Source organism: Diprion similis, chromosome 6, assembly GCF_021155765.1.
Source record: "Diprion similis isolate iyDipSimi1 chromosome 6, iyDipSimi1.1, whole genome shotgun sequence".
NCBI classification, from domain to species: domain Eukaryota; kingdom Metazoa; phylum Arthropoda; class Insecta; order Hymenoptera; family Diprionidae; genus Diprion; species Diprion similis.
In genome coordinates, this window is record NC_060110.1 from 10,200,190 (window position 1) to 10,225,963 (window position 25,774).

General features: G+C 39.1%; 2 protein-coding genes across 8 annotated transcripts in view; one reads left to right on the top strand and one right to left on the bottom strand.

The window, feature by feature from the left end:
• LOC124406456 (fasciclin-1) overlaps nucleotides 1–25,774 on the top strand; it is a 213,020-nt gene that overhangs the window by 140,761 nt on the left and 46,485 nt on the right. For all 6 annotated transcript variants that reach the window (XM_046881869.1, XM_046881871.1, XM_046881870.1 and 3 more), the window contains exon 3: nucleotides 12,663–12,859. In XM_046881869.1, the coding sequence (XP_046737825.1) occupies nucleotides 12,663–12,859 (197 nt within the window). The remainder of the gene's footprint in view (nucleotides 1–12,662; nucleotides 12,860–25,774) is intronic.
• On the bottom strand, nucleotides 1,851–8,380 carry LOC124406457 (origin recognition complex subunit 3). Of its 2 annotated transcripts, XM_046881875.1 has the most exons (14): nucleotides 8,242–8,380; nucleotides 7,523–7,654; nucleotides 7,281–7,392; nucleotides 7,024–7,178; nucleotides 6,715–6,869; nucleotides 6,074–6,182; nucleotides 5,753–5,917; nucleotides 5,066–5,257; nucleotides 4,859–4,975; nucleotides 3,709–3,996; nucleotides 2,766–2,999; nucleotides 2,576–2,695; nucleotides 2,140–2,207; nucleotides 1,851–2,030 (listed from the first exon to the last, which is right to left on the bottom strand). In XM_046881875.1, exons 1-14 carry the CDS (start codon nucleotides 8,263–8,265, stop codon nucleotides 1,925–1,927), a joined length of 1,977 nt encoding a protein of 658 aa, XP_046737831.1. In that variant the 5' UTR covers nucleotides 8,266–8,380; the 3' UTR covers nucleotides 1,851–1,924. The 2 variants fall into 2 exon arrangements, with proteins under 2 accessions (XP_046737831.1, XP_046737832.1); XM_046881876.1 differs by lacking the exons at nucleotides 7,523–7,654; nucleotides 8,242–8,380 and having other exon boundaries at nucleotides 7,277–7,392.

Here is a 25,774-nt window from a genome sequence, read left to right on the forward strand (position 1 = left end):
CGTATGAACAAACAAAGTCTTCTTTCTTTTGAACAGTTCATCAACTTTTACAAAACAAAAATCCTAACTTTTCAAAATCCAAAACACCCTATAGTTATTCAGTTTCTCTTGCAGTGTAGAAGGAGATTAACACTAGTTTTGATAATTTTACAGTAACTTTTTCGCGATCTGTTTTGCTTTAATGCAAATTCACAGCATCACGAAAAAAACGTGATGGTAATATTGTACTTTGAAAAAAATCTCTTGAACTCCCATCGTCATGCCGTACCGTCATGACTATTGTTATCAATAAAAATCACAAGTAATTTTGAACGTATAATAACGAGCGAATTGCGGTGAAATGAAATTTTATCTATCGTGCCAAGTGACAATGAATTTTACTGCGAAAAATTTTTTGCATGGGGTATCAAATCGAACGTGATGTTTGATGCGTTTATTCTTTGCAGATTTACAACCCGAATTAATTATCGCAATACGTTGTAATCAAAACTTTCCGACTTTTCGGTACCCAAAGGGGAATGAATATGTGGGTACGTTATGCTGAAAATTTGATCCAGATGGTGAACGATGGGTTGGTTTGAGTGTGGGGTCGAAATGCAAGTATAGATATGATCGGCTCCTCCAAATTAATTTCCTGAATGAAATTCCACGCAGGCTCGCATCCTAGCCGAACCTCTCCAGCCTACAGATGGACCCTGGCGCCGAATTTTAGAAGCCATTTAGTCGTTGCCCCCGGAGTTAATTAAACTTTAGCAATTGAATACTTGAGATTCCTTATGTTCCAGCTACTTGTCCCGAGTGTTTTTCAAGGGTCGTCGCTATAGGATTGACACCGAGAGAAGAGATCTGGTCGAATGTAAAGTTACATTAAAAAAAAATCTACTTATTCAAAAGAAAAATTAATTGAATTCAAGTAAACGTTAACTTTATCGAACGAGACTTTCTCACTCAGGTAAAGTAAATTCTGGAGAATTATAAGCTTGTATTCAAATATTCAGTTGATTCGTTCGCATAAATTTGGGAGAAAAAATTTCCGAGTAGTCTGTACATTTGCGTCGGCGGTAAAACCGTTAATGCGGAAAAGTTGACATGCAAAAATCCGTACTTACGCGGAGCTTTCGAGAAGTAACGGGAGGCATGTTTGTGAAAATTCTTATTCTACGAGAACCAGCCGCCCAATACGGTCGTATCAGCAACTTAACTCGCGATCGCCTTACCGGCAGCCAAGAAAATACCTCTTTACGCTGACCAAGTAAAAATATCGCCCGTCGCGGTACGATTTGAACCGAGCTTTCAACGGAATTGAGAATATTTCCACGGCTTACGGAAAATATGGCAAAAGGGGGCAAGAGAGAGAAAGAGAGAGAAAAAGAAATACGAACCATTTATTGACGAGACCGAAAGACAATTTCGCAATATTCGGGAAATTGCAATACCTATACATTTATATGTGGAGAAAGAAGTGAAACGAATGAGGATATTCCTCTTCGCAATACGCGATCGAAACTTTACGAGGACAATCTCAATGTGTAATTTCGCGTTTCACCGCGTAAATTAAATTTTGTATGTTTTCACAAAAATTGCAGCGTATTGGAAAGCTATTTCAATTTATGGTTCACCCGTGATAATAAAATCAGGCGCACTTAATAAACGCGTCACATTTTTTCTCTTCCACTTTTTATACCGTCAGCATCTGGCAATGTACGACGCTTTTGCGGTTCGAAAACTTGCACAGCTTAATTCTCGACCAGTCAAATTAAATTCTGTAACCTCGAGTATAATTCTTGGACAATTAGAAGTTTCTAATGGAGGGGAATCGATGTAGGAAAAATTAACAAAACTTTATGTTCCTTCAGAGATTTTATTTTTATTATTACAAAAAGCGGAGTAAAACATGAAACAAACAATAATTCAGTTATTACAATTAACTACAACCCCAAGTAAGTCGCATTACGTGGTCAGTCTTTTTCCTCGACGTTTTGATGAATCCAAGAAACTGTAGCTCAGCTACTGCCCGTGTGAATCGAGCTCTGAGCGTATGTGTTAAGGAAAATATTTTGCGAAATTTCACCTATTTTGATGGATAGAGATCAGCGTGTTCTGATCAGAAATTCAATTGAGTTATTCAGGCAAGGATACTGCAGTTCAGGATCCACTTCTCGCCGTTCTTCACCTGACTGATCTGGGCACACGATTGATAGGAAAGACTGTAATAAACAATAAGAAGTGAACGAAATCTGTTGACTTGAAAATTATCGGGGATTTAGAAAATCGATGAAACAACACCACAACCATTTTGTCGCATTTTTTGGAACAATATCAATTTAAAAACTGAACCAGACAACAAAACTTAAGGTGCAAATGGTTCATTCGTGTCGTATAAAAAGATCTGAAGGTGCAGTCGAATTTGAGCTGCTATAAAACACAACTGCTGATATTGAAGCGAACATTGATGGGTACTCAACGTTGAACAAGGTCTTTGATGAGACGCTATGGGGATGAAAAATTTTAAAATACTATAAACTGTCTATGGGATAAATATTGATGGGATAAGGTGAGCTGTGATTATTTTTACCTGGAGCCAGTCGTACATGTTAATCAACCTTCTGCCTTCCAAATGAAGTTTGTAAATGATGCTCAAATCCGGCATCGTCGCAACAATCGGCTGCTCGGTAGTCACAGCGCAGCAAGAACACTGAAAATACAAATCACTGTGAATAAGAAATCCCGGTTCATCGATATCGCGAGACATTCTATTCACTTACGTCCAAGTAAGCTTGCGGATTATTCAAACCAGTGTGAATGGCGGCCCGTGGCGATCCAACAATGTGATGTTTCACGGCGCTACCGTCGTTGAAAAAGAATATTTCACTACCCGGCAAAAGTGCGGGATTCTTCAGATGGATGGAAAAAACTTTTTGATCGAGGTAATTTATCACATCCGTTTGAGCCTGTTTGTAAGGCGAGATTGAGTGTTTCTTGGACATCTTCAGCAGCTTCTGCAAACGGCGAGGGTAACAGAAATCCGTTTTTAACACTATATGAAGTCTGTAAAAATTATGGTCGCATCTATTGATCAGATAATATAATAGATTATAATACAGAGTTTGACTTCGTCGCGGGAACAATGCTGTAATAGAGAGTCAAAATTATTGGTCGCTTTGTTAAACGAACTAACAAACTAACTGACGGCAGAGTTGCGCGTACAACCCGCAGGGATTTGCTCAATTTGTGGAGCAATTTAATTAACGTATAATTGATGAGCTTGGCGTTCAATTTTAAAGCTGCAATAATAATCGGTAATTCATTAAACAAAATGACGAATCTGATAACAAATCAATAAATATACACGCGAGTATATACTCAACGTACCAGGAAACAAACGACATTTTAATCGCACACTTGTATACAATATAATAATACACGCATTATAAAACCATGTGCCGAAACTGAGAAATCCAATTATCCCTACGGCATAATCCCGTCAACAGCATTCGCCCGTATTATAAGCGAGTAATTAATGTCAATGAAAACAATAATTACGTACCCATTAGTCGCTTTATATGGCGCGTCATTTTTTTCGGATATTATAATAACGATTGCGATGTAAGGGTTGTTTTTTATTCCGCTGCATCGCGATTCATGCGTGAAACTTTGAGCTTTAAAAGAATTTGTCGTTAGTGTGAAATACTGCGAATCGGTACGTACCTCTTTGAGCTGGGCCCGATTCAATTTTTCACCCTCGTCTACGATCTCCGTGTTTTCTCTCCTTATTTCGGGGCTCGCATGGCTGATGGCTTCTCTGTGTTTTTCCAGATCACGTTTAACATCCGCCAATAATTTCCCCTCGACAGAGATTTCGATGATATTTTTCATCGTATCAAGTTTCGTTAGAAGTTCTTCTTTCGATATGAAACCCAGGTATTGCAAGCACTCCTTGTACTCTTGGGATTCGGTTATGGCGCAGCTCACAGCCTTCGCGTATACTTCTCGTAGCTGAATTCGAAACGGGGTAAAATTATTAAGCGATTGATATGCAATTCGTTCTGCAGTCGCTGGCAAGAGAAAAAAAAGCCGCAATGACTTTGAGGAGGTTGGTTGGCGAAAAATCGCTACCATTAGTTAATTTTATTGAGACATAGTCGTACATTGAGTATTTCGCGAAATATTATATTATTAGAGCTCTTTGCGGCGATAAAATATACCGGAAATATGAATAGAAGTTCAGATATATTTGAGCTTAATTTCAAATCGCTTCAAAATTGATGAAAATCTAGTAGATTCGTTCGGTTTCACTCTGCAATGTCTAATCTTATTCAGAAGACTGTTTAAAATTAACCGAAACACTTTTTTTTATCATATTGGCTTCGAAAAATATTTTATTTCGTTATATTGTACGGATTTTGACTGTGATATAAAAAACTGGTAATATCGAGTTGAATATTGAAAAAAGCAGAAAATATCCTGCAGTCAATTCTTAGAAAATAGTCTTCTGAATAAAATCAGGCATTGTAAAGTGAAACTGAACAAATCTTCCAGATTTAAAAAAATTTTTAGCTGGTTCAAAATGAATCATAGAAATCTAAGCTTTTTTTTTAAATTACAGTGTTTTCTGCTTTTCGTATTTTTAAAGATTTCTTCACAGTTTAAGAATAGTAACCATTTCACAAGTCTTTAGTCAGAAAAAAATTGTCTAATTTTAGCCAATCAACCTCCTTAAAAAGAAGTGAAAAAACGTGTACGAAATTTCTAAAATAAAAATAAAAAATTGAAACAAAAGTAAATACAGATCGATCTCTTCTGCAGACTTGCGCCGATTCATCGTTAATCAAAATTGCAAGTTAAGCGTAAAACTTACTTGTTTACCCAAAGGCGCGTTAGGTAGATCCGACGTGAAGTGATGCAAACATTTTAGGGTAATTTGAAAGGTGCGAGTGAAGGTGTGAACCTGATTTATTAAGGTAGACAGTAATTCCTGTATGGGAAAGATAGAGGGGCGTAAGGCGTAATTAATTCGTTCAATTTCATGATTTTATAGGGGTAAGGAAATTGGTGCGGCTTATACCTTGAACCCTTCGTCGTTTAGGGAGTCACGTTTTGTCGCCGGCAATTCTCGGACGTATTCAGCAATCGATTTTAGTTTTCTTATCTCATCTAGATCTTCGCTGCTTAACTCAGATATTCTCGATCTAACATTCTCGCCGTTGCAGCACAAAGAATTGACATTCTTTCCATAAAAATGGTGAAACATACACAGCTGGAAGGTAAAAAATGCTCTGCAAAATTACTACAATCAATGCTGCCAGACTTTTGTTCCATATCGCCTATAATGTGCGTATATGTGAAGTGGTACTACACGTATATTACACATACTGCCGAAATATTTCATGTTTCTCGGATATGAATTCAATAACAATGCACGCCTCTGTTATATTATGCGGCGTATACATTATATAACTACGTGTTCACAACGTGTAATTATAAGCACGTTCGAATAACATGATTAATGCTCGCGGCCGCTTATAATTCGAGTGCGGCGGTGAATTATTCAACGACACCTGCGTAATACATTTAAAATTGTTTTACAACGGGCAAGAAAAGAAGGGAAAATGGAAAAAATACACAAAAGTGGTTAAAACAAAGAAAAAGCTTTACCCTGGTCACGTGCGGAATAAAATTACTTGTATCTATAAAACAGACATCACGCATCACCCTCGATATATCTCGATTATAAATAGGGTGATTTTCGTACCTTGTAGCCTTGCAGGAAACCGTTGATGGAAAAATCGTAAAACAAAAATATATCGGTGAGTAACTGGAAAGCGCGTCCGGTTAATTTAAACGGGGTTTCCGTGGAAAGAACCGTCCCGTCTAAAACCCCGGAGAGGCTTTTCACTTGCGACGGAGCTTGGAAAACCTGTTGTAATGGACTTAATATTATTGGTATAATTATTATTCGATGAGAATTCGTCGTTAAAATACAATGTTGAGAAATATTAATATTAATACTGTGCAGATTAAATTCTGTGGATTTATTTAACGAGGTGTAACAGTATAATAAAATTAGTCTTGCCTGAACTCGCAGTTTCGACGTGACGTGGTGCGGCAACGATCTGTGAGCAGCGTGAACCGCCGTCGCTACTCCAAAAATTAAAACAAATTTGATTGTTTTCGAGTAAACGCTACAAATAAATTGAAAAAATGGGTGTTTGTTAGTGAAAAAAAATATTAGTCACTGGCAGGTGTAGGTGCCGATAGAATAAGCGTATAATTAAATTGGTTAGACTTGAGATTAGTTAGTATTTGAATGCATGAATTATTTGCAATTTAATGGAAACATCAAGTAAATCAATAGTGTAACCGACATTTTCGTGCGACGCGTATAAAAGGAAATTAAATTTACAAAAAGAAACTAAATTTGTAAAATTAGATGCCATCAGTTAATGCAATATTCCTTTTGTTGGATAGACTTAAACTTGATTCAATATTATTCGGGGTTTGAATATTTTATACTTTGATGTTCGTTTCTCTAATTGTTAAAAATCAGTTGAAACAGTAGATTTTTTTATGAAGATCCAACTACACATATAAACGTTTAATAAATAATACCGATTTTTTTTTCATATTACTTTCGGAATTGAAAATATTATGTTACAGATAGCGAATCGCAATGAAATACGCATAATGTTCAAAATTATTTCCAAACATATTTACCTGAGTATTAGAATGAAGTTTTGCAAAATTTCAGCAGAGAAACTTTCGAAATCTGGAATGATTATGAGCAAAGGTTTGTTTGAACCTTGTTCCTGATACCAGGCGTTCAGCACACTTGAGGTGCAATGATTTTTCTGTATCTCTGTGCCGTTATTCTGCGAAACAATAAATACCTCGTGAAAAATAAACAAAAATAGAACGAAGAAGTGAAAAGTAATCTTGATGAAATTGAATCAATAATTTATACTTGCATGCTTCCCTCGAGAAAAAGAGGTCGATGCTTAATAGTAACCGAACCAAATCAATTACCCTGGAATTATTAATTAGCTGACGGACTGTTTCTTCCATCATATTTTTTAAGCTGTACGAGTCTCTCTGCTGTATAATCGCTATGTGTGAGGTAATGTCTTGGAACTTTTTGGCCAGCATTTGAAAAAGCGCCCCATGATCGGGTAAATTGACACCTAAAAAGAGAAACAACCGTTTATATTATTATACCTGGCGAAAATCTTTTTTATCTGTTATTAACATAGCGTTAAAGTGGAACAATTTTTCATCGTACTTGCCAGTCAGTAAAATTGCTGTGGGTATTTCACCGGACAGAGTATCGTAGTTTATCGACGAGACGTATGACTTCAAATCTTCCAAGATTCTTGCGAAAATGTCGGAATTTATTTTCTGCAATCGGTAATCGATTTTTATTTTGTCTAATTCTTCAGTTATGCAATATGCAGTTGCGACAATTCGATGAGCCTTAAAATTAGCGCATTCTATCTGTGTTCAAAAATTATTTTACCCTTTATCCTACCTGAGTAGCCTTTTCGATAGTTGACCAAACTTGCTTATAGGCAACGTACCACGATTCGTTAAACATCTGTGCTCTTTCAGGTCTCTTCTTCCCACGTCCAATTCTATAGCTTCCTTGGAAGGCAAAAACCCCCTAAAACACGTACAGTGTTACAGAAAAGTTTAAAAAAAGTGTTAAACTGGTCACCTTTCAAGTGTTGACCAATAGATATTTCGTTTTGCGATTTCTCCCGCGGAGCATCTTTGAAAAGAAATTTACTGAAAATTGTAGGCATAGAAATATCGCTAATTAAAATACGATATAATATATCGATACAACGTAATCGTATTCAAAAACTTGTATCTTTACGAATATCTGTATTCAAATTAATGATAACAAGTTCCAAGGTACGACAAAAAGCAAAACAATAGAAAATGATTACAAAATTAAAATCAGCCAATTACCACCTCCTTCGTACAATCCCCGCCAATGAAATAAAACCTACTTCCAATTTCTTAACCAATTACACGACAAAGAGCACAAGAATCGCGACGAACAAGCACTGAGGATTATCCTCCAATCAGAAGGCGCATTGAGAATGCCGACGTGAGAATCGCGATCCCTGATTGGATACTTTTCGTTTGCAATTCTCCTCTGTACAGTATAACGGACATTAATAACCGTCAGATGCATTGTGGTTAGGTTAGACTGAGAGCGCAACAGGTAGCAGGATGACGTACCTTCGAGACAGAGACGTTGTCCATTTTCGTCGAGAATTTAATCAGTGCATCTGATTTTCTCGTCTTTGCACAATCGCGAATCGGTTGAAAAAAAATTGAAACAAATTATAGAAGCCGCTTCTTACATATAATTATGAAACAACGATTCGACGTGCGCTGCGCGGACGCTAAACGAGCTGCGCAATGGCTGCGCAATGGCTGCGCACGACTGCTAGCGTCGCGTTGCTTTGCCGGCGTGCCGCTCAGTCCCAACTCACGCAGCGCCAACTGCCATTTGAAATCCACAAGTTAGACGCAGATGGGGATTCTGGATGGCGGAAGGGGCATCAGGGACGACTGCCAGGTGGCGCCTCGAAGCATGGCTTGCGTGTATATACACAGAAATCTGTGGGCTTGCGGCACTTGCCGAGTGGGATGTAGAAGGAGATCGAGTTAAAGATCTTTGGTTTTCCGCTAGCGCTGCCAGCGACAGTATTGGCAGCATGTTTCGAAAGTTAGATTGTTCATCGCGTTTATTTGGGTATTAGTTAGCCGGGAAAATGTTGATGAATCTGATTGAACACAATTTTTGTTTACATCTAAAATTGTACAACCATTTATGATTTAGAGATCTGTTCGGATCTAATTGGATGCTTGATTCATATAGATCTTTGATAATCTACAAATTATTGGTGATTAGATTATGAGTGTTCATCTGAATTCCTGGTATAAATATTCACTCCGTTGATCCGAATAACTCGCAGTTCATTCAATTCTAAACAAAGCAATGACGGAGAGAAATATTTTTGTTAAAAATTTGTGATACAGAAAAATAGGCTTTTGTATTGTACTTCGTTTGTATTGCATTGTACACGTTTCGAAAAATTATTCAACCAAAGATTTTCCTCACGACATCGATTACTTTACCTTTTAAAATTGCACTGGATTCAGTGTAAGATCAAATCAACACGGATGTCGGATCCGTGAAATTGATTATTATAGGAAATTAGAAACGTGGCAAAAATTGTTGGAAACTATTCAATTGACATCAACGAGTTGCATCGTAATAGATAATATTTGCCATCAGTATAGCAAGTCTGATACACTTGCAGTGAATATTTTGAAAACGCCTCACCGCAACCAACGAATCGAATATTTCATAAAGCAGGAAAGCTCGAGAAGGAACGAAAATTTCTAGCCGTACAGCTGTCCGTTGAAACTTTGTTCACGTGCAGAATATGCAAAATTTTCAATTCGCATGCGTTGCATTATTCCACTTGGTCGTTTTCTTTTTCGATAGCGGGTTTTTTAATAGATTATTCCCTGGTCTCTCCTTTCTCAATCTGGCGAAACCCGTACGGTATTTATAATCCGATATCACGTCCGCGTTACGTGACGTTCGTATAATGTGACTTCGACACATGCAGCAATCTCAGTCACGGCTGCATTAGACGATCGAACGAGCCAGCATCCGTTGCACTTTTAGACAGACTGTCGAAATACTGAACATTCGCAATATGCAGGCACCTGCGCAGCGAATGCCGGTAGCGAGTATGGCTCACGTGAAAATTCAGTGCAGGATGAAATTTATCGCAAGCTCGTTTCTCTGTACTGCGTGACGATTTGTCGTTTTAAGTAGCATTGTCCACGTTCTAGTTGAAAGCAATATATTGCTTCCGTTCCCTGAGGCAAAATTCCGCGTCGCCTCGTTTTTATATTTCTTTGTGACAGTTCAATTTAGTCCCGTACAAGTCCCGTCTCGAATCTTGCAAAAAAAAAAGAAGTATAAGAAGAAACTTTTCTCTCCACATTATTTTTATAATTCGCTTCGACGAGTCTCTGCAGCATTTTAAACAAGCGACGTGAGACTCACAGGGGTGAATTCCGCCCGCTCACTATACTCTTTTCCGGTCTTTAATTTACCTGGAAATTTAATGTTTGCAAAAACTTTTTTTTCTCTACTTCTTTCCTCGACGAGACATACATCCGCCAAATAGTGTTCTGATTTGTATCAGGAGTTAAAAGTTACACTTCTTAACACGTGTTAAAGTTGATAATCTTAATCTCGAAAAATAAATCAAGTTGTGCGACAAAATATCAAAGTTATAGAGTAATAAAATCAGAAATTCTTATTATAGATAGATATATAATATAACTCGATCGTACTTTAATCAACTTTTGTTATAATACGCAATTTTATCGATTGCCCGGAACCTATAATCGGATGAAACATTTTCCAAAGGGTTTATGGAGAGTAAAATATCCGTCGACGTTATTCGTCCCGAGATGTAGCTATAACAAAGGTACGAAGGAATTAGAGGGTCATGGTACTGAAAGTTCAATACCTAATTTGCCAGGGTGTAAAGCGAAAGGGGATGTACTCAGTGCAATTATCGGTTATATTCGCAAGCCGATAAATGAGGCTCTTCGGCGATCCCTGAGTATTCTTTGATCTCGGATGTTTTTCCATGACGGGCATGCATTGTTTTAGCGAAATTGATTTCGATAGAACGGGACTGGCTGAATTACCAAACAAAGAATCCAATATTCATCCGCATATACATATATGTATATCCCCTCAGGATTACTCTTTTCAAACGGTAAAATTTTTGCGTTTTCCGCGCGCGGAGATACAGCGAGAGTTTCCATACTTGTTGTTAATTAACAGAAAACGTAGTCGTTCAACCTCTCCCACGTTTTTATTATTTTGAATAACACTTAAATTCCCTTCGCCAAGTGAATCGTGTTTTCAAGTGACGGTCCGTCGCATTTTTACTCGTGCAATCGTCAAAACGAAAGTGGAAGTCAACGCGTGAACACGGACGATTGGCTCTTCATCACTCGTTCTGCTTGAGTACGAAGCAGTGAATTAAACGTGACAAGATAGATCTTCCAACTTATCCGAAAATCGTGAAAAACCGATTTTTGGGTATGAATTTTGATGGTGCTTGTTACCCCTTAAACTGCCGAATTCGCACGTGAAAAAACATGTGTCAGATATTTTTTTATGCAGCACAACGCATCACAAGATAAATAAAATCGGTATGCGTTACATCCGGGTGCTTTCCGTCTCAACAATCTATCAAGGCCACCGATATTCTGACAACGAGACGATTCTCGATTCTCTAATTCATGAACACAATTGTATGGGTTAAATTAAATCCAACAAGTACTGTCATTCTGCTGCAAAAAGCGTCCTAACATACCTAACCGTTATACTAATTATTTATGTGATAATGATCGCAATATTTTATTTATTTAAAGGTATGATTTCGAGACTCATTATCCCGCGTCATTTTCGTCGATTAGAATAATTCGAGCCGGTACAAAAGCCAGTACCTAATGGCATAAATGACTGACGATTAAACAATTACTCCGTACAAAAGGCACGTATCACAGGATGCGGGAACGGAGTATTATTCGGAGGGTAGTTAGCTCAAGTACGCCAAGCTCAAAACCTGCGCACCACCACACAGGTGACCCGCGTTCAGGGCGGGGGTGGGTCGGGGGTTCACGAGACGAGGCTCGATTCTCGTAGATAGCGCGTAATGAGAGGTATTGTGCGACGCAGCCCCTGGGGGTTCCTTTTTTGGAATCCGATGAATGGTTGAGGTAAGTCTCTCGGTGCTGTCGTGCTGCAGGATGCGGAGCACGAAGGGGCGAACAGAAACTGGAAGAAAGAAAGGAAGGAAGGAACGGAAAGAAACGCTGCTCGAAAGATGGTTCTGACTTTCAATTACATAACGTTATCGGCTGCTACTTATATACCCGCTTACAGAGCTCTTTTGATTAGATCCCGTCGTGACCACAAAGCAAATGTATAAGTATATGTTTATACGTGTACATTTTTCTTTTCCCTTTTCATTCGGCTCCGATAAATAATTTAAATGAACCGATGTACCCTCGCGCTTCATTATCGGTCTGGTGATTACGAGGGTCTCGTATAACGAAGAGACTCGGTCAGAGCAATAATCGTCTTTATGATTTCTGAAATACCTATTTGACTCGGCTGTACCAAGGAATTTATATTCATCTGTTATACAGTAAAAGTTTTATGCAATTCAATGCTTTAGGAGTAATTTTTTTACATGCTATACTTAGTCGTATGCGGTATTTATGTATGTAATACCTATGTTCTGCAGCTGTTATATATCGGTAGAAAAAGAGGCATATTTATATCAGTTGACAGAAACCAAGTTCTCAGCGGGGGAAAAAAAAAGCCAAAAGAATATAACAGCCAAGATTTATTACCTACGGTATCTTATTTTTGGTCATTACCGAATTTTCACCGTGAATAATATGCTTTCAAATCTTTGAGTTGAGAAAATGTTGAGGCTAATTAGGACATAATGACACGTTAAAAAATATGGCTACATGAAAACAAATAATATGAGCATTAAACGTTGAAGTTAATGAAGTAATTCAATAATTTATTCTTTCAGCCAATCTTGCCTTGACAACGGACGAATTCTCGACTTCGATTCTCTCGGAACTTACGGGAAGCCCACCGCTGTGGGTGACACGAAAAACCGGAAGTTATCGCCCGGAGATCTACATCAACAACGCCAAAGTTCTTATAGAGCGTAGCAACTACCAGTCGAGCATCCCTGGTAACAGCGGAGGACCGGAGCAAAAACAGGTTAGCCTTACACGTTTTTTATGCTAAACCACCGCCGCGATAAACGCGGGTGAATCGTGCATGATCCCTACAAGCGATTTGCGTCACTGGTGTTCAACAAAACTGTCCACATTCCGATGTTTTACTTCGCTATGTGGCCGCTCTTTGAGTGACAGAATTGTCACACCCTCGTTTCACTCTCGAGGGTGATGAGGATTCATCGCGAGTTAAAATTCGCGGTTTCATCCAATGCGTCTGTTTGTAAATTTGTGAATTGTGGCTAGATTATACGTTCATCGGTATTCATCACGTCCTTGATATATTATTTTGATCATACCGTAGAGCAGTTAAATGTATTCATCCTGGTAATGACGACGTCTAATTTAGGGGTGGTACTACGTGTTTCGAAATCATCGTCGCGATGAAATATATCGAGAATTTGGACGATGTTATACTTTTCGAGAAGTGAATATTTAGTCTTGTTTACCTACAAGGTGTAAATAATCTCACAGTGCGAGGGCTGATTTTTACGGGGTGGGGTTGAAACTCCGAATTTGAAAAGTTCCGAAAGTGACAAATTCTGAAGTTTTGATGACGAAATTTGAAGAAAAGAAATCAAACTTCGAGGAATCATCAAAGCTTCGAATGATCCGAAACCCGATGCACAAAATTCCGAAAATGCCAAATTCCGAAAGGGTAGAATTCCGAAAGGACTAAATGAGAAAATTTAAAAATCTGAAACGACGAAATGCCGAATGATCCAAGATTTTCAGTTCCGTGAACTTCTGGTCTAGTGAAATTTCACCCCTTTGATCGTTCTTTGTCTTGAATTTTCGATATTTTTACATTCGGAATCCTTTCGTCATTCCGATTTTTGTTTTTTTTCTGATTTTTTACGCTGATTCGTTGAGTAAACTACGCTGTTTGAGTAAATTTCGCGGCGCTTTCAGAACTTTTCGAATTCGGAACTTCAACCCGGCCCCATCTTCACACGTTAACCTCTCGTTGAGCTTCAAGCTAGTTTTTACTGCAACAAGTGGTGCACTGGTCATTATTTCCACTGCAAACGGAGACGTAAAATGACCTCGTTAAATTATATACCCTACTTACGCGATTACCAGATGAATGTGAATTATGTAAACCTCTCGCCAGTGGGATATTCATTATTTATCTCGACCCAAGGCTGGCTTGGATATATCCGAAACATCGCTGTGTAGTCTAAATGCAAGGGTTCCTACCGGTGAAAGTTTGAAATCCTCAAAATCCCAAAATTTGTACGTAGATGGGTAATTCGACGCTCGACCCGTCCTAAAAAATTAATCCAGCTTACCTGGCCGCTTCACATGACTCTACGTATAACCGCGTGTCTCTGTCGCTCTATCCTGTATTCCCGTCCTCCTCTCCCTAGATTTACCATTCCTTTTTGCTCAACCCTTCCGCCACAAGGAGAGAATAAGAATTACTTAGAATACCGCCGGTGGATCGACGACCTTCAACCTTCAACACGCAACGAAGGATCTTCGGACTTTCTCTCGTCGCTTGCAATTGGGTTGCACATGTCGTAGGTGCGTAGCATCTTAGATAAATATAATAAATTTTCGTCAACCTCTGTTTTGTGTCAGAGGAAAGTTTGCAAAGGTGTTTGACGATCTAGTTTTAGTCCTATGTAACTTCGCACCGTGTCTTGGCCAAGTTTGCGGTCAGCTTCTAACGAGCTTTTAATGTGCTTTCAAAGGAAAATGTATAGCCTGTCGTCGGCGCCGCAGAGTCATTATCGCTGATGGGTATTACAAGTAAACCTGCCACCCGATAAAAGATCGGGAGATACTTTTCACCCGACGTTGTTAGATTAAAGTATGTCAAATTCAACACCCCACGTGGTGCAGGTCTCGCTTTGCCTTCATTATCTTGCCACATTATTGCAATTTCTAGAGGTACGATTCCTCATGTACGTTGTTTCAAAGTTCTCGAGTGTGCAAAAAAAAAGTATGAAGTATTATGTCGAGTTTTCTATGAGGTTCATGATCTTCTCGGCGCGATATTAAGTATCTCGAAATATGTTGAATGAGAAACTGCATCTAGAAGTAGTTAAGGGTTCAAAACTTGATATCTAGAACCCAGACTCATAATTCGCGTTGACCGATGTGATCAATCATTTTTCGTTTATTGTTTTACTACGAGATCATCGCGTATTGAATATTCATCAAATTCCCATTCTCGTAAGCTCCATAAATCTTTTTTAAACTGTCAAATAAAAACTATAAAAAATGATAAACTAGTGCCTAGATCTGAACTTTTAATTTCAAATCGCTGTAAAATGGATAAAAAATCTGTTCCTAGCATAGTTATGATTAATGACTATCCCGTGAGTAGAGTTAACGAAAAAATGACGAAATTCAACTTTTATCAATCCCTTCAAGAGTCACAATTAACGTCGAGGCTGCCCCATGTTACATACGATACTGAAATAATATAAAAATGTCCATAATTTCTTCCCTATCCTCTTTCCTGAAAAATTATAATAAAATCGATGCAGCATGAGGATGCGTCCTTCGCGTTCTTTGCGAGAAAAAAAGTCTGTGATAATGAATAATTATTTCATTCACACTTTTTCTCATTAATTAGCTAACGAAATTGAGAAGACCAGTGAGTTTCCGGCTCGGGTGAAGAGAGGGGGGGGGGGGGGGGGGGGGGGGGGAAGGCGCGGTTGAGAAAAGTGGGTGAGCACCTCAGGGCTACAGAGCACGTTCCTGTACGACGAACGTGTAATGAGATGAAGCCCAGTCCTCGGTACCGGTTCCAAGATTAAAATCCCCCGCCGCCCTCAAGCCGAGACGAACATTGGCCTGACTCTCTTTGTTGAAAAATATAAGACCAACTTCTTTCTGGTAACCCGGGTGCGCGGACAAACCCTTTCCCAACCCCCGCAGTACTCTCTTCCTCTCCTCTTCTCTCTTCTCCACGCCTAAGGCGCTGAGCCTTAACAAGGAGGGAGACAAGTTGGGGGCGAGTGGGCGTAATATAGGGCTATACGCACTGTGTACTCACTCCAGGCTCTCCTGCTGGCTGCGTGACGTGAATAAAAAGAAGCCGCCTGCGTTACTGAAGCTCTACTACAAGAAAATCTAGGGGAAGGGATAACGAAGAGGGGAATCAGTCGAAAAGTGCGGGCTTTCGAGTATGAATCGAGAAGAGTATCGCGGGGTGCTTAATTAAAGGAATTTTAAAATCAATTACGATACTATACACTTCACTGTCCATTTGGTAATTAACTCGAGTTAAATATCCACTAATCGTGGCTAATTTATTTCTCGATAAATGAATTTTTTTTTCAAGAATTATACCGTATTTATTTTATCCGAAGTATATTTCATAATAACAAAAGATTTTCACTTCCTTCGAGATTATTGAAAACTTATTTTTGCATCGAAATTCCCTTTGTGTATTAAGTTTTATTTAAAAGTAAGGAAACAGTCTGATCAAGTTCGCCTTTTTCCAACCACCGACCTAATTTTTATCCACATAGCTTCGTCAACGTTTTCGAACATCGGGAAAATCCGTCTGCCACTGCAAAGTGGCTTCGCTTGCACTCGCCTAGGTCAATACCTTGAGCCTCCAAAACCTCGACGACCTGCCGTATGACGGTTCATTGCTTATTGCACAGCTTGGCCCCTGATCACTCGGGCTGGAGTCATTGATCGTCGGAAAGCTCGCACCTCGATCTGCTTCTCTCTCTTTCTATCTCTTTCTCTATCTCTTTCTCTCAGTGGACAGATACATGTGAATCGCACTTATACGTGGACCACGGGGAGTCGTGGTGTGTCGTGTTCGGTGTGAAATCTCGACTCTGGAAGATCCTGAATAAGGAATGGTATGTATGAATATAGAGAGTGGCGGAAGAAACGGACCCCGCCTATACCGAGTGTATAAATCGATGCTTAGATTATGTACCTATAGCTACATATACGCATATATATAATATATATATATATACATATATACATGCACAGGAGGCAAGGGCGAGAAGATAGAAAAAGAATACAAAGGAAGAAAAAAGGAATAACCGAGTATATATTTTTACCAGAGATTTTTCCATCTCTGCGAAGTTATGGAGACTTTTATTAGGCAGGCTTTGTCACCCCCGAGCCAAGTTGCCCGATAGAACGGCGAAGAAAAAAAAGTGAACCAACAGCGAACGGGGAAAAGGAGGAAATCCAATAAAAACAAACGGAACAACCGGAACAACCGGCGAAGAAGACACTGCTTGACGTGCGACGATCACGAGAACGTCGCGACGCTTATACGTCTCTAGGCTGGATTCGTTTCGCTTCGAACCATCTCGGTCAAGTTTTCTAATCTTACCCGGTGTTTTCTTCTCGTAGCACGAATTTTTCGACACACCTCGAAGCCATGATAAAATAATGGTGTAAATCGTTACAATGAAAATCAGGCTAACGATAAGATTGTTTCTGATAAAAAATACTCGTCGAATGTTCAAAATCACTGAAAGATAACTCTTGGTCATGTATAACAAATAAAAATTTGTTGAATTTACTCGAAATATGGCGGAAAAATTGTTGGTTTAAGTAAATGTGGTTTCACTCGATAGAAAAAATTGTTTTTCTAATAATTTTTTTTTTTTCTTTTCTTTTTTCTAGAGCTATTGAGATTTCTTTGTCTGAAAAGAAAAAGAAAAAAAAAAAACCACTTTTCACCATATTTCATCGCCACGTTCAGTAAATTCAACAAATCCTTCGTGTGATTGTGTGGACATTAACTTATTCACGACGGAACATAGTTTTTGGATAATTTGGGCAATAACTGAAGCAGGCTTTAACCGGCAGTGAACTTTCGCGCATGCGTCGCAATCAGCAGCGGAATATGAGTTGTCAAGATTAACGCAGAGTTCTAATTAAATTAAACCCACCCCTGAGGCCTGCAATGGAACGGCTGCACCGTGTCGTCAGGAATTTCGTTGAAATTTTTGCGCCTTTCTACCGCGGCGGTACTTCAGGAACGCGGAGAGGAATGACGGAGCCGCAAGGCCCGGGCGAATACTCTACGCGTCACGTCGCCTGTTTTATACACAGTCGTGTATGTGTGTGTGTGTGTGTGTGTGCGTGCATTAGGGTGTTTAGAAAATGGATTATTTTTTTTATTTTTTTTTTTTAAGAGCATTGAAAAATTGTCAGAGTATCCCTAAACAAAGGCTCTGTTAATCTATGAGCCCTTAATATTATTATTCAAAGTCGGCGGTTCTCAATTTTCTATTTTCATTCAAATAACATGGACAATTTTTTTTTTCTGAACTTTGGAATTTTATTACTCGTAAACTAACCACTGTACAATAATAAGCAAGATAGATTTTTGAAGGAAATTGAACGTTCCGTAAAAAAGGACAGAATATAGATCTGCGTATGGCAAACCGTTTTGAAGTTATCAAGCCTTAACCATTGAACTGTTCAAAATAATATTCGGTAGATAATTGTGCGTATCTGAATCAGTCGGGGGTAGGAAAAAGTTTGTCTGTATTTTCTGTATAATAGAAATTTTACGGTAACGATGTTTTAAGAATATGTAAATGATATTTTCACAGCGACAAAATAGCGGTTATATACACGATTTTTTTTTTCTCTTTCTTTTTTTTATCCAGTAATTGGTAAAGTTTGATACAATCTCGACGAGGAAGAAGAAAAGAATGCGGAAAAAATTGTAGCGGCGATGAGAGTTTGCCGTTTATCGGGGAATTCAAAATCCGTGTCGGTGATATAATTTCGCAAAAGCAGTTAGCCTTCGCGTTCTTGCCATTCGGGTTACTAATCGATAATTTAATTTCTTCGCGTGACGATACTTTGACATTTACTGTTACGGAAATGTCAGGATGTAGCCCCAGAATACGGTCACGTAACAAAATTATTCAACGGGTTTGATATACAAAATTACAAATCGTTTCATTGTTTTATGTTAAATCTACTCAACTGCACATCTATCGTATAAATTTACTAACACCAAACAACTTTAATTTCTTTTTAGATTCTCGTGTTATTTTTTCATATAATTAATTATTTATTTGGTATATCTGGTATAAATTTCCTTAATTCGCTGAAAAATATTCTTTGAATTATGAAGAATAAAAAACGTTGCTTACGAGCAAGTGTTATAAAATTATTTATTCATTAGTTCAAATGAAACTATGAAAGCTTTATTCAAATACACAGCCTTACTTGCAATCGATGAAAATTCACAGTTTGCAAAAAAATGTCCAACTAGTTTGTATTCGAGTTATGAATAATTCTTCCTGGTTGAAATTCTGCCTGAGAACGAACCAAAGATGCGCATCTGCCGACGACCTGAGAATCGTGTGAAAAGTTATTATTCGCGAGCGAAACGGTGATTATGCTAGACCGTAAGAGCCACGTGGGACTGCGAGGCAATTTTAGGAACGACTCAAAAACTCCGACTTGGGAAATAAAGTCGGGATTTCTCTCGCCGTAGCGTTGCGGCGTTGTACGTGTATCGTTGAAAATTTTCCAGTATAGGGTCACGCGCAAACTTATCCTAGAAATTTTCTTCTCAAGTTTGTTGAAAGATTCTGAAAATCTTACATCGAATTCCCATCAAAATTGTCAAACATTATGCAATTTGGACCCTCCAGAGATGGTCAGAAGACTTCGAGACAACTCAAAGTTGTAAAAACTTTCGACCTACCGCCAAATTCAATGAATCTCGGAGAGCTTTAAAGGGGATGTGAATTTTCAAGGCACGCTGCGGTCCGCATCCCGACTTCCCCTCAATCTGGAAGAAATCGTACGGTCTGAGTAATATCACTTTCGCTTTTATTATTCCAACGTACGTCGAGCAATACGATTTGCGAATGGATGAATGGATCGTAAAACAAACCTCCGAGACCGGAATGTAAACAGAAACGTGGTGTTTGTAAGTGAGTATCCGTCGTAGAAATTATGTTTGATTTTACAAACGTTTTTTAAGGGGTAACACAACTCTAGGATTTTGCAAAATTCATTTTTTTCCCCAATATTTTAGGGTAATAAAAACAATATCCAGTTTGTCCTACAGTGAAAAAAGATTTTGTAAAAGGTTCAATTCTCGATTTTGCTACATACAGTGCCTCGGAACGTGCGCTGAGTGCTCGTAAAACTTTAAACGCATTTTTCTCGAAAGCACTTTTTTTTAAACGGGAGGACAGATTACTTGAACACCGTTGCATGGATCGGTTTGACATTTTAATATAGAAGCTTCACAAGTACATTCTATGGAAGTGCGTAGCCGTTTCATATGCATGGATTATAAATTTTTAATTGATCAAATCAGTAAACACTCGAATTTTCCCCATCATTTTATTGAGAAAAACGGACCCATCAATGTGATTGCATTTTTTCTTTCATCACGATCCATGACTATGCATCTACTGCAGCTACTGACGCATTACTGTACGAGTAGGTGCGAGTATCGTATCAGGGTTACGTACATACTCGTATTTCGCTACAGCTGTCAAGGTGAATCGAGTAAATTCAGAACCAGGAGAAGTCTTAATGGAAATTAACAAAGCTCAATTTCCGGAGGGTTGGCAAATGGCAATTCAGCCCGACGCGGCGCCAGGTTGGCGTCATGTCTGCGTAGAATCTGCCACACCCTCTGCCTACTACCCCTCCTCACTGGGTGGCTGCAGCTATCGAGACACTGCTTAGCGAGACTGCTGAAAGCTCAAAGCTTTTATTACCGTTCTCTGTTTCCGTGATCGAGCAAGGATGTCACTAGGTTTAATTGCCGATAAACCTCCGCAATGCTGTCCTGCTGCCGGCTATAGTTCGGAATTTGTTGTAAATCAAATATATTTAACTGCGTTGCTGCACCTGCGTGTGCTAATTAATATTATATAGGTATGTGTACAGCGGAATAAAATGCATTTTCCGTGATTCTTATCGCTAATTCTCGACAAATTTATTGTAAGAGTATAATGAACTTGAAGAGATATCGATTATTTATTTCTCTTTACATGTACGATTGATGTTCTGGTTACTAATCTTTACGCCCGAAGAACGCTTCTAATTATTTTATACTGTTTATAATTTTCAAAATAATATCTAATTTCTTGTTCATAAGTCTTCTGGCTAATGATTTGTACGATTGAAAATGTTAATCTTTTTATTTGTAATTTATAGTCTTGCTAAGTAAGAGATTCAGGTAATTGGAAGATGAACATGGAATTGAGAGATAATTTCTCTTGTAATTTTTCAACGCTAAACGTCGAACTTTCTAAGGGAACAAGTTAAAATTCTTTTTGGACGGCTGAAAATTTCTAAAACCTGTAAATCTGTGTGCAATCTATTGCAAATCCTTAGAACCTTGAAATCAGCCATGTACGTACAAGATTCCTAGAGTGTTCAAACCCCCCACTTAAACTTTATTCTCATACATTTGATTTTCTACTATCATAGTAAAAATGGAGAAATGAAAAAGGAAGCCGAAGAAAATAAACGCATGTAAGTAAAATCCTGCCGAATAAAAATCGATCAATGAAACCAGGATTTTCAGAGCACAAAAAACCGCCTCCCAAGTGCGGAAATCCCGAGTATGGGAAAAACCGAGCAGTAAGGCTGCAAGGCGATTCGGTCACATCGCTTAAAGCTCGATAATCACCCGTGAGTCGTCGGTTCGCAGGTATTTACCGGGAGCTTACTCAGTCACATGATACGATCTGAAGGGAGAGAAGAGTGTCTCGATCATCCGGTGGATAAACGTAGGTACGTATATCTGGTACGGCGATCGAATGCACCGTTGAGAAACAAAGGTGAACGTTCCGAATTAAATGGTCGTATTATATGATAAAAGTGGCGAGCTTTCACCGCCTCTTTATTCTCAGCGTCCGCGATCATTTCGCGAGGGGGTTGGAGGAAAGGACACGCGAAGTGAGAGACACAGTCAACATTGTCTCCGGATATTTTTCAATTATCACCGAGAGAAACGATTCGACAGTTAATAAAATCCCCTCATTGTTATTGCTCCTTTATCACTCACGCCCCCTCAGAGTTTCTATTGTCCTTTCTATATTATCTTTCACCGTTTCTACCCCGCCATGCCACTATACTACTCTTTGTTCTTAAAAGCTGTCATAAGAATAAGCTTTCGCATTTAGCAGGCTTCCGTTGCGTCCAGGCTTCTCTTTGCGCACATCTTGACAAGTTCAAAGTACACAAAGAGGTTTTCTTTTACTCGGCAAATTTTTTCCCCCTTTGCTTTCTTTTTGACTGGACAACCTCGTGCTCGACGTTATCTTCGCATCCTTTTTATCTTAATATTATACCCTTGTTCCGGTATGTTTTTATTCCCCCTCTTTTTATTATCATCTCCGCATCGCCGGATGACCCTTCAGCTTTCCTTATTGTTCGAAGCCTTACTTGTCCTTTTTCACTCGGGATAATCGGAGGAAAAAGGACTTTCATGCCGGAGCAGAGTGTTCATGAAATTTCATGGAAGGCGGTGATCTGTGTAGCCGTAAATCGCCTAGTCACTATACTTGGATGTTTTGAATAAAATTCTCTCACCTCCTTCAACTTTACAACACATGCGACAAGTCTTTCATTATTTTATACCACCTGCTCTATTCCCCGACGACTATATACGGTCAAATAGATGCTTCGAGATGAGAAATTCGCAATGTTAAAAAGTTATTTTCATCATGTCGTAGTACATATACATGTATATTGTATATGTATAATATTGTACACCCAGTGAAATTATACCACAAAACGGAATTGCGAATTGAATTTATATATTTCGTCGAGGATCATTTGAGGTGAGAAAACGGCTGGCAGTTAAGTCTGGGGAATTAATTATTCAATGCAGCACTAAGCAAGCTAGACTCTCCGAAAGTCACGGGACAACCAAGCGTTGCCATGAATACTCGAAACAAACACACCCGGACACTTTATACACGTGTATACGCGTACCCTGGGTGCATTTGTTCAACTCGTAAAAGTCAAGGCGTTGGGGGTGGCTCATTAATACTGGCTGGTAGCAGCGCAGGAGTGTAAAAAGATACGCCTGTAATTTTCGGAGATATTTTCCCTGTGTACATTAAAACCTTTATATTTTTTTTAATATATTTTTTATATATGTATATTTTTTTTTTTTTTTTTTTTTTTTGTTCTCATAATTTGGGTGGACTCGCGGAAAAAGAGAGAGAGAAAGAGAGAAAGAGTGAGAGAGAAGGAACGATGTACGGGGTAATTTTCACGGATTCTAGCTTATCATAATGCGCGGTAAAGTTGAGAGGCGAATTTAGGGGCGTTTAAAGAGATGCAGAGGAATAAAATGTACCGCGCATGTACCACGTATGTTTGTTTAACCCAAGCATATGGTACGAATGTTACTTTCATCGAGCATTTCAATTTCTTGAATTTTTTTTTTTTTAATCTATTAGTATTACGTCATCCCAAATATGCTATAATGGCGCAGACATGTTATAGGTAACTACTTCGTTTGCTGCAAACTCTCGTGTATTGATTGATTAATCACTGTTAATTATACTTCAACCAATTATATCCGCCACCCATAATTGACGCTACCTACACTTAATTGGTCGGCAGTTTGAGAATTAACACGTCTCGGTATTGTGTTTTAGTTCGGCGCGACGCATAAAAATTAGTTTCATAAAAAGCTAAATATAACGTGAAAATAGATTTTATATGTTCTTTGAGAAATATTGAGCAGGTTCATCTTGAAATAGTAATGAAATTCAGCTTATGGTTGTCGGGTGAATGATTGAATCGAATTGAGCGTTCAATTATCACAACGTCAAGTTTACAATTGTCATTCGAAGCACTGCAGAATCATGAAAACGTGATGGTTTCAATCAAGGTCTGATTACCAGCGTCTCCGTGTAGATCAGAATTCTCTTTGATGTAATCACCGTGTTGTCGGCCTCCTGGATATTACATTGCAGCATCACCTGGCGTCAGATTCTAGACAATTCGAGAAGCCACACGAATCTCTGATTCACCGCAAACCGCATGGCATGCAATTGCATATGAGAATTGATCGGAGAGTTACATACATGGAATTTGATATCCCTAATGAAATTCCGCAATCGAGAAACCTGCGATCGTAGAGCAACGGTCCAACTTTTCTAGGAATCGAATGGCGCAGCAGCAGAATTCATCTGAAATGCATGATGATCTAAACGCGAGACATACTTGCCATTAAAGGAGAGACGCGAATTTCAATTAATTATATAAGCCACTTGCGGCTGCAGGCGGAGACCAAGTAAGGAGTTATTAAATTATTAGGCAGAGCTTCAACCTCCGTCTTCGGAATTAGAGAAGTTTCGTTGAAAGTTTGTCGATACAAGCTGAGCAGTAAAATAGAGAAGCGAAGGTGAAGTCGGTAGCTGAGATCTTGTTATTTTTACCGTAGAGTTAATTTGTTACATAAGGTGATTTAACGAACCTTCAAGCTACACCGAATAAAATTTTGTTAAACACCTACGATTCTCGACGTTCGTATCTGAGGAATTTTTCTTTTTTTTTCTAGCAAATCACCGAATTCTCACCATTCAAAAGCATGCGTGTACGGTGTGAAATACGCGTTGTGAATGAACCTGTCATCGGCACTGCGTGAAGTGTGAACTCTGTTTGTCGAAACTCATCGGTGTGTTTCACCGAATTTTTTTTTCACCCGACTGTTTTAGCATGCAAAAATTCCTTTTCACGCGTACTGTCAATTCCGGCTTTGTCAGCTTTTTCCCCGATTTTATTGTGTTCTGTACACACGCGCGCGCGCGTGTGTATGTGTGTGTATGTGTGTAGACGCGACGAATCTTTGAGAGCTTCGACGATTCGTCAGCAACGTCGCGTCGAATCGCAGAAATATACGTTGAAAATTCTGTCTCGCTTAATACTGAATTTTTAAAACATCATAATGCGGACTTCAAGTTGTTGCATTTGAATGCCGTCGTTAGTTACCAAGTTCTTAAACGAGGGGTGCCGTACTGTTCGCCCGCAACCCGTTGCAGAGCTTTTGAAACTAATTTTCCAAAGATTCTCTGAAAGAAGCTATTGCTTCCTTATTTCCGCGCAGTACGCCAACTTCTCTGCATCGCCTTTATTACAGTCCGAGGAGGAAGAAGAAGAAGAAGAACTTTTCAGAGGTTTGAATAAACACCTCTCGGGCTTGAATGTATCCGGCTGCCATCTCGGCAGAAAAGTTTCGCAACAAGATCTTGCATTTTAATTCTCACCACGGTGCATCGTTTCTACCGCGGGGCCGTAATAAAGGTCTGTTACGTCAAACCGATAGATCGTCGGTATTTTCTTGGGAATGAAAACTAGTTTCCTCTTGAAGGAAAGCAGATGATAAACAGTAAGCTGTTGGGACACGATTGCCGATATGTTTGCATATCTATAATAACGCTAGGCTAACAGCTGCGTGGCGTCAACCGTACAGCAAAGAAGCAAACAGTGCATCCGTTTGATAAACAAATTACCATCCATCAACGCTGGTTAAACGAAGCGCGACGTCGTCTGACGTACCTACCTACCTACTTACCTACCTACCGTCGTCGCGGCGTATCAGAAGGGTGGAATATAATTAAGCTCCAGCACGCGAGCCGCCGAAAAGGCAAGTGTTTAAGCTCTGCAGCGTCAGGCTTGTAGCTGAGAAGCTCAAAGACTCTGCTTCATCGCGAAACGGAAAGAAGAACCTTGGGGATATTCATTCCGTTGACGACTCTCGACGCGACGATGTTGAGGTGCAGGAAACGGATCTCGAACGAGCAGTAACTACTCCATAAACCGGATCTAAGCCGGGTAAGAGATAGGACGGAAATGGTGACCTGCCTTATCAGTCGAGCTAATTGGTTTCCGCGAGCCAGTGTCGGGCACAATGCCCGCTACAACGCTTGCCTCGAGTTCAAAT